Source organism: Salmo salar, chromosome 15 (genome assembly GCF_965601325.2).
Source record: "Salmo salar chromosome 15, fSalSal1, whole genome shotgun sequence".
NCBI classification, from domain to species: domain Eukaryota; kingdom Metazoa; phylum Chordata; class Actinopteri; order Salmoniformes; family Salmonidae; genus Salmo; species Salmo salar.
In genome coordinates, this window is record NC_138305.1 from 94303356 (window position 1) to 94313359 (window position 10004).

Consider the following 10004-nt stretch of genomic DNA (forward strand, 5'->3'; position numbering starts at 1 on the left):
ACACAAATGTCAAAGTGAAATTGTTTTTCTAAATGTTTACAAATTACTTGAAACATCTTGTCAATAAGTATTGAGGAGTAAAAATGTGCTTACCAAGTCACATGAACTCACTGTGTACAATAACAGTCTAACATTATTTTTGAATGACTACCTCATCTCTGTACCCCACACATCTAAAGTCCCTCAGTCGAGCACTGAATTTTAAACACAGCTTCAACAACAAAGACCAGGGAGATTTTCCAATGCCTCGCAAAGAAGGGCACCTATTGGTAGATGGGTAAAAAAAAGCAGACAATGAAAATCCCTTTGAGCATGGTGAAGTTACTACACTTTGGATGGTGTATCAATAATCACTACAAAAAGATACAGGCACTTTTAACGCATTTGCCGGAGAGGAAGAACACGACTCAGGGATTTCACCATGAGGCCAATGGTGACTAAAACAGTTAGAGTTTATTGGCTGTGATACGAGAAACCTGAGGATGATCAACATTGTAGTTACTCCACAATACTAACCTAATTAACAGAGTGAAACAAAGGAAGCCTGTACAGAGTAAATAGATTCCAAAACATGCATCATGTTCGTAACAAGGCACTAAAGTAATACTGCAAAAAATGTGATAATGCAATAACACTTTTTATTGAGGACAAAAAGTTTGTTTGGGGCGAATCCAATAGGCCTCACTACCGGCTTTGCACAACCCCGACAAGTTTGCTAAAGACACCATGGTTTTAGGCCTGATAACCAACAATGACAAATCAGCCTATAGGGATGAGGTATGTGAACTGGCATTGTGGTGTCATGAGAACAACCTCTCCCGCAACGTCAGCAAAACAAAGGAGTTGATTGTTGACGAAAGGAAGCAGAGGGAACGTAGTGTTTTCCCATTCGCGCCGGCTGTAGGCTAATCAGTCAGTTACAGACCATTTAAAACCGGCTACTTTTCCACCTCATAGGCTACTGTTCATTTAAAAGTGTCAATTTGCTAGTCCGTCAAGCCCTCTCGCGCGAGAATGAAAAATATACAACTTCTAGAGATTTATTGATAGGACAGGCGCCTGTCAGTCACAAAGCGGGCAATGACAGGGAAACGCAGTCTGCTGTCTGTATCGTGTCCCGGTACAGTTTGTGTGCCCTGTGATTGGTTGCGGTCTAATTTCTTTAAATGGAGGGAGAAAGCATGATGCTTGTGAATTTGCAACGTCCCATGTAATGTACTGTAAGTGGTAACAATGAGTCAAAATCCACAATTTAGCTCAATTATTGTTCTGGCACATTCATCCATTTTCTTTCGTATAGCAAGCCACGTGGCGTCGTGGTGTATAGTAGGCCATTTACTGTGCATTGATTGACAAATGAACACCATGTGTTGTCTAGTTTATAAAAAGGTGTCGAACTGACTGAATAAAGTTGATCTAAATCCCTTTGACATTCATAAATCATGCAATGTGGTTATGTCCATGGTATCGCACCGGGACAAGTAAACCAAAGGATTTTCTAGGATGTCGGGCTTGCCAGACAGTGGCGCTAAAATGAGTGCCTCGTCTCGCCAGTCAGTGTAGCCTACCGAATCGCATCGGTGAGAGAGCCGTTCATTTGGCTCCCTAATTTGCATAGACTACTGGTAGGCCTAGGCTTTTTGACAACCATATGCAGATAAATTATGAAAACATTCAATGAAGATCACTGCAGGAACAATATTACTATTGGAGAGCCTCATTCTGGTACAAATCCAAGAAGTAAAACGGAATTCAACAATTAAAAAAAACAAAATCTATTGACCTTAGTAGGGAACCAACTAAATGTCTCAAGCCCAAGTGTATCATTAGACATGAGCAGAATGCAACACTGATTATATCTCCTGTAACCTTCAAAGGCAAGAATGCCCCATCTGCCCACGTGTCCACCAGTTTTTGCTAACTCTATCATAGTTTTTTTTATAGGACATGTGATTGTAAACACCCTCACACTTGAATTGACCTCAAAAGTAGTCTCCTGATGTGGTTTAAGCATTGTTGTGGACATTGCCATTTTTCTATGTTCTATTTTAAAAGAATTGACAGTAAAAACCTGAAAAAACAAAACCTTTACATTTCTTTCAAGATAATGTAGGCTATTTTCATACTTTTTTTGTTTTAATAAAATGCATAATTTCAACAGTGGCAATCCATATCTTGCAGTAAAACTTTAAAGAAGTCTAATCTAAAGGTTTAATGTTCTCTTAGACAATAGTCCTAAACATACAGGACTATAAAATATACAAACTACTAACATTACACTGAATTCATGCACTTGAAGTCATTTAAGGTAATGTCTTTCTACACAATACCACAAAATGTTTTCATTCTGGGAGGTGAACTTGATAAAGTATTCAATCATTTCACTGTGCAGTCCTGATGGAATCAAGGCATTAGAATGTACCAGAGGCCACCAAAATAGAGCTTTTTTGGCCAAACATTGAGGGCCGCCTGGCTGGCTACTTTTTCTATTGGGCTGGCTACTCTATATACTTGTGGAAAACACTGGAACATGCCCAGATCCACATCAACAGGACTGCAGTAGAGCGAGTCCTGAGTTTTATGTTCCTTGGCAACCACATCACCAAGGACGTGTCATGGACAACCACCACCACCACTCTGGTCAAAAGGGCGCAACAGCGCAACTACTTCCTAAGGCGGCTGAAGAAATCTGGAATCCCGGCCCAGGTCCTCTCCAAATACTACCGCTGCACCATCAAGAGTGTCCTGACTGGTTGCATCAAGGCCTGGTACGGAATAGCTCCATCCACGACCGCAAGGCCCTCCTGCGGGTGGTGAAGACGGCCCAGTACATTAGTGACCGTACTCCCAAACATCCAGGACTCGAAACGGTACCTTTTGAAGGCACAGCGCATCATCAAGGACCCCATACACAAGCTGTTCTCTCCCTTACCGTAGAGCAGACGGTATTGGAGCATGAGGTTTGATAGAAACTGTCTCTGAGCCTGTCGGTATCTACAAGACATCAGACTGCTGAACACTTGAACTGGACTGACCACCTGCACATTAGCACACATGCATGCTACGCAACCTTTTATATTGCTCAGTTTATACACTGCCCCACCAATCTCCCCATACACGTGAATATATTGGACTATAAATTGTGGTGTCCTGTATTATACTTATGCTAAAATATTTATTCTATTCTACTTTTACTTTGTGTGTTCGTATTCTTATCTTTTATTGTTGTTGCATTGTCAAGAAGGAACCTGCAAGTAAGCATTTTGTGTGACGATGAAAACCATGTGTATCCCGTACATACGACTAATAAAACTTAACTTCTGACCAGAGCTTTTTTTGTGAGCCCAACAAGTGTTTTTTCTAGCGAGAAATTAAATAATTCACCAGAGAAATCAAGTCAAGAACTATGTGGAAGGCTGGGCTGAAGGGAGTTGTAGTTTTCATTAAGCAAATAGTCAGCCTAGTTCAGCACAGAAACCGTGGTAATTAAATACAATGACCATAATCCATAGCGTTTTTTCTATATGGCTCGTACAGAGATGAATATACTTTTACGCTTGCTACGTTAGATCCACAGACTGCATGAGAGAGGAATGAACACAATGAGAGAGTGGGATTAAGACAGTACGTGAAAGTATGCCTTATCTACTTTGAAGAACTTGTAAGATGATTTCATCAGACAGCTTTGTAGCATATTTAGCAGGCTAGCCTTGCTAAATGGGATGACTAAAGACAGTACAGTATGGGGAGCACAGAGATAACATTGTCTGGCTGGTTGCTACTGCCTGAGCAGAGATGAGATGATTTACGGCACCACAGGAGGCTGCTGAGGGGAGGACGGCACATAATGTCTGTAACGATGCAAATGGAATGGCATCAAACCCCTGTAAACCATGTGGCTCAGTTGGTAGAGCATGGTGTTTGCAATGCCAGGGTTGTGGGTTTGATTCCCACGGGGGACCAGTACGGAGAAAAAAAATGTATGAAATGTATGCATTCACTACTGTAAGTCGCTCTGGATAAGAGTGTCTGCTAAATGACTAAAATGTAAATATGCATTTAATACCATTCCACCTATTCCGCTCCAGTCATTACCATGAGCCCATTCTCCCCAGTTAACCTGTTGGGGCTAGGGGGCAGTATTTTCACGGCCGGATAAAAAACGTACCCGATTTAAACTGGTTACTACTCTTACTCAGAAACGAGAATATGCATATAATTAGTAGATTTGGATAGAAAACACACTAAAGTTTCTAAAACTGTTTGAATGGCATCTGTGAGTATAACAGAACTCATATGGCAGGCCAAAACCTGAGAAGATTCCATGCAGGAAGTGCCGTCTGACAATTTGTTGTCCTTCTAGGGCATCTCTATCAAAAATACAGCATCTCTGCTGTAACGTGACATTTTCTAAGGCTTCCATTGGCTCTCAGAAGGTGCCAGAAAGTGGAATGAGAGCTCTGCAGTCTCTGGGCGAAAAACAGCAGGAGTTTGTGAGTGGTCAGGCAGGGAACACTGACACTGGAGCGCGCGTGCACGAGAGGACTCCATGTTTTTCTTTCTCTCTTTGAACGAATACAACGTCGCCCGGTTGGAATATTATCGCTATTTTACGAGAAATCGCATTAAAATTGATTTTAAACAGCGTTTGACATGCTTCGAAGTACGGTAATGGAATATTTGGTATTTTTTTGTCACGAAATGCGCCCGCGCGTAACCCTTAGGATACTGACCTCAACGCACGAACAAAACGGAGCTATTTCAATATAACTATGGATTATTTCGAACCAAAACAACATTTGTTGTTGAAGTAGAAGTCCTGGGAGTGCATTCTGATGAAGAACAGCAAAGGTAATCAAATTTTTCTTATAGTAAATCTGAGTTTGGTGAGGGCCAAACTTGGTGAGTGTCAAATTAGCTAGCCGCGATGGCCGGGCTATCTACTCAGAATATTGCAAAATGTGCTTTCGCCGAAAAGCTATTTTAAAATCTGACACCGAGATTGCAAAGGATTTCTGTATCTATAATTCTTAAAATAATTATATATTTTGTGAACGTTAATCGTGAGTAATTAAGTAAATTCACCGGAAGTTTGCGGTGGGTATGCTAGTTCTGAACATCACATGCTAATGTAAAAAAGCTGGTTTTTGATATAAATATGAACTTGATTGAACAAAACATGCATGTATTGTATAACATAATGTCCTCGGAGTGTCATCTGCTGAAGATCAAAGGTTGTGCTACATTTAGCTGTGGTTTTGGTTTTTGTGACATATATGCATGCTTTGAAAATGGCTGTGTGATTATTTTTGGCAGGGTACTCTCCTGACAATCTAATGTTTTGCTTTCGCTGTAAAGCCTTTTTGAAATCGGACAGTGTGGTTAGATTAACGAGAGTCTTGTCTTTAAAATGGTGTAAAATAGTCATATGTTTGAGAAATTGAAGTTATAGCATTTATGAGGTATTTGTATTTCGCGCCATACGATTCCACTGGCTATTGACTAGGTGGGACGCAAACGTCCCACCTTGCCCAGAGAGGTAAACCTGTTAGGGCTAGGGGGCAGTATTTACACTGCCGGATAAAAAACGTACCCGATTTAATCTGGTTATTACTACTGCCCAGAAACTAGAATATGCATATAATTATTAGCTTTGGATTCTCCCATGAAGACTTATGCCAGTGCCTCCAAGCTAATAACAAAATTGAAGTACAGCAGGGGATTTATAGGCTGCTATAGAATAGTTGTGCTAAGATTTTTGTAGTTCAACATAACTTGTACATTCCTTTAGCTTGAATCAGCACTATCAAATCTGTGTGTAAGGTAATCCTTCTGTTTTGGATAGACTGATGTTGTCCATCTTTCTCACTCAACCTTCCTCTGTCCTGTTCTTGCTACACAGCATCCTTGCATTCTCTTCAATAGCCTGCATCTTCTCCATGTCATGTAGTTACTGATTTAGTCAAATCTCATTATCCTGCTCCCTCGTCTAAGCTGTTTTCATGCATAGACTTTATTTTTCTTCCTTAAACTCATTCCATGGCGAAGGGCCTAATGTCTGCAGGGTTTTTTCTAATTGTTTTCCCTTTCAGTTAAGACCTAGACAATCAGGTGACGGGAGTTTGGTGGTGCCTTAAGAGAGGCTTCTGGGAATTATGTGGGTCAGGGTTAAATAGAACGCATTTTGTCACTACAGTGCTCATGTATGTGACCTGTGGAATCCATTTGGTTTTGTATGATAACCAATGCCCCCTGCCTTTTCTCAGACCAGACCACGCTTGGGTTATGAATTCCGTATGCCATAGTATGAAACTGACGTCTCATGATAAAATGCCTAACATTGGAAAGTATAGCAGGCTACAAAACCTCAACCGTAAGAGCGCAAACACTTGACATACCTGGTTTGACGGTCTTGATACGGATGGGCTCCCGAAAGTGGCGGATGACAGCAACGGTGTCTCGGTTGGTCAGGCCACTGACAGGGGTGCCGTTCACTTCCAGAAGCACGTCCCCGCTGTTCGGTAACCTCCCGACGTGACAGACCATCGCCTTGGTAATCACCTGTCCCAGGTACGGGAAGTAGCCTAGCTCCGCTCCCCCTAGTACCTCCACAACCGAGCCGAACTCGGCATTCCCCCATGACACGGCGCACTCCTGGACTTTGCCTGACCAGTGCTTCTTCTTCAGCGTTTTGGACATGTTTAACTCCTGGTGTAATCCTTGAGAGTCCCAGACACTGGTTGTTTGAGAGACGAGACAAGCAGCTATTCTCCTAAAACGCTATCACGCAAAATATTATTTTTGCACCGAGATACTGAGATGAGACAATCTGCTCACTGTGGTTGTATTCCATTCCTTGAGCAGCTGTCATTTCAAAGCATTATCCGTATGAACATCCCGTACATTGAATGAATGGAACGTCACCCGAGTGTCTGCAATTCAATAGACTGTAGTGCACGATTATCTGCGTCAGTGTTATCGCAGGAGGCAAGAGATCAATCGCCGGGTAGCTTGGGTTGTAACACGCGCTAAATTCTTGAGTGGTTGGGCAATGAAGTTCTACTTCTGGATCAGTAACCTACTTCACTTTCAGTGAATCGGTCTGAAACAGTTGTCTAATAGTCTATTACGCACAATAGCCAATAAGTAAATGTTGTACTGATCCGTAGTTGAGCCTATGATACGCTACTCACATAGCCTAAACTCCACTTGAGACAGAGTCGATGTATCAATTTGATGAACAACATATCCTCGAACTACTATATCGTTGAATTGAGCACAAACAATTGTTGCCCGAATGTAGCCTACAATTATTTTTCCAAAATTAGCCAGGTAGCAGTTTAGTTCCACGCACCTGTTCTACATCCTCAACCTTGATATCAGCGACGCATCCTTGGAAACTGACAAACATACCTGGCCCCAGCAGCGAATATTTTCGCAGAACTCGCGTAGTGTAGTCTACTGCTGGCAACTTGCTCCTTATTCTTCAACCCTCGTAAACCCAGCTCAGAAGCGCTGCGTCCCGGCAGTTGTGACGCCCCTGGTAGTCTCGTCTCCGACTCAGCCCAGTGGCTCACACAGCAAGCTAAAGGCGCAACAGTCAGTGAAACCAACCATACACTGAGAAATGGCCTGAACTTTTTTTTTTGCTCCTTCTTAACATGTCGATTTCATAAAGAAAAGCCCATCCAGCCTCAAATGACAGCCGGGGATTGGCTCCACCTCCAATCAGATCATGGGACAAGAGTAAAACATTGTAAATCAACCAATGGAAAATAATTGGGCGGGGCTTCCGCGCAAACCCCTTTCAATGGACGCGGTTCATTTAGGTCGCCAAGCGTGCCGGTAGGCAGAGTTCTCAGTCGTTCTTCGGGAACGTTTTGGGACCCGGCACGCAAAGCAGGTAAATCGAGCGCACCCAGTAGGTGAAGTATTGCAACAATATCACTTTCTTCTTGTAGGCTACAGATCCACTCAACTAAACTGCCCTTATACCTGTAACTACACATTCCTCGGTAGATAGTTATGTTACTGGTTTGTAATTGAATGGTAAAGATTAGCAGTAATACATTAAACAGGACAGTGAAATTACAAATGCATTCTCTGAAGGTAATTCCACGTGGACTCATCACGGTTTTAATACTTTAGCGCCAACGGAAAAAGCCTATCTATTTTCTCTATTCATCTATAGAGGGATGTACAGTCACACTCATTGGGTCAATTATTGCGTGACTGTGCCATCTTGTGGTTAAATCATGTAGATCCTGAAAATGTGTATATGCACGAGGCCTATATTGACGAACACTAAGCCTAGTTCTGATCACAGTACGTGAGCGGAGCGTGCCCAATTTCACTGGAGCGCGATTCCCAAAGGCTGGACGCTCTAATAGCGCTCACTTCATGAGCTTAAAGCATGCCTACTTGTTTTTTTATTTCACCTTTATTTAACCAGGTAGACTAATTGAGAACAAGTTCTCATTTACAACTGCGACCTGGCCAAGAAAAAGCAAAGCGACACAAACAACAGAGTTACACATGGAATAAACAAACATACAGTCAATAATATAATAGAAAAATTCTATATACAATGTGTGCAAATGAGGTAGGATAAGGGAGGTAAGGCAATAGGCCATAGTGGCAAAATAATTACAATACAGCAATTAAACACTGGAGTGATAGATGTGGAGAAGATGAATGTGCAAGTAGAGATACTGGGGTGCAAAGGAGCAAAATAAATACAATAACAGTATGGGGACGAGGTAGTTGGATGGGCTATTTACAGATGGGTTATGTACAGATGCAGTGATCTGTGAGCTGTTCTGACAGCTGGTGCTTAAAGTTAGTGAGGGAGATATGAGTCTCCAGCTTCAGTGATTTTTGCAGTTTGTTCCAGTCATTGGTAGCAGAGAACTGGAAGAAAAGGTGTCCAAAGGAGGAATTGGCTTTGGGGGTGACCAGTGAAATATACCTGCTGGAGCGCGTGCTACAGGTGGGTGCTGCTATGGTGACCAGTGAGCTGAGATAAGTCGGAGCTTTACCTTGCAGAGACTTATAAATGACCTGGAGCCAGTGTGTTTAGCGACGAATATGAAGCGAGGGCCAGCCAACGAGAGCATACAGGTCACAGTGGTGGGTAGTATAGGGGGCTTTGGTGACAAAACGGATGGCACTGTGATAGACTACATCCAGTTTGCTGAGTAGAGTGTTGGAGGCTATTTTGTAAATGACATCGTCGAGGATCGGTAGGATCAAATCAAATCAAAGTTTATTTGTCACGTGCGCTGAATACAACAGGTGTAGACCTTATAGTGAAATGCTTACTTACAGGCTCTAACCAATAGTGAAAAAAAGGTATTAGGTGAACAATAGGTAAGTAAAGAAATAAAACAACAGTAAAAAGACAGGCTATATACAGTAGCGAGGCTATAAAAGTAGCGAGGCTACATACAGACAACGGTTAGTCAGGCTGATTGAGGTAGTATGTATATGTAGATATGGTTAAAGTGACTATGCGTATATGATGAACAGAGAGTAGCAGTAGCGTAAAAGAGGGGTTGGCGGGTGGTGGGTGGGACACAATGCAGATAGCCCAGTTAGCCAATGTGCGGGAGTACTGGTTTGTCGGCCCAATTGAGGTAGTATGTACATGAATGTATATTTAAAGTCACTATGCATATATGATAAAGAGAGAGTAGCAGCAGCGTAAAAAAAAGGAGTTGGGGGGCACACAATGCAAATAGTCCGGGTAGCCATTTGATTACCTGTTCAGGAGTCTTATGGCTTGGGGGTAAAAACTGTTGAGAAGCATTTTTGTCCTAGACTTGGCACTCCGGTACTGCTTGCCATGCGGTAGTAGAGAGAACAGTCTATGACTGGGTGGCTGGGGTATTTGACCATTTTTAGGGCCTTCCTCTGACACCGCCTGGTGTAGAGGTCCTGGATGGCAGGCAGCTTAGCCCCAGCGATGTACTGGGCCTTACGCACTTCCCTCTGTAGTGCCTTGC

The 10004-nt window shown here is 42.5% G+C and overlaps 1 protein-coding gene across 2 annotated transcripts in view; it reads right to left on the reverse strand.

Moving 5' to 3' along the window:
- Positions 1 to 7664, reverse strand: part of LOC106572548 (membrane-associated guanylate kinase, WW and PDZ domain-containing protein 3) — a 314345-nt gene extending 306681 nt beyond the window's left edge. For both annotated transcript variants that reach the window (XM_014146803.3, XM_014146804.3), the window contains exon 1: positions 6399 to 7664. In XM_014146803.3, coding sequence (XP_014002278.3) covers positions 6399 to 6699 — 301 coding nt within the window. In that variant the 5' untranslated portion in view covers positions 6700 to 7664. The remainder of the gene's footprint in view (positions 1 to 6398) is intronic.
- Positions 7665 to 10004: the final 2340 nt, after the last annotated feature.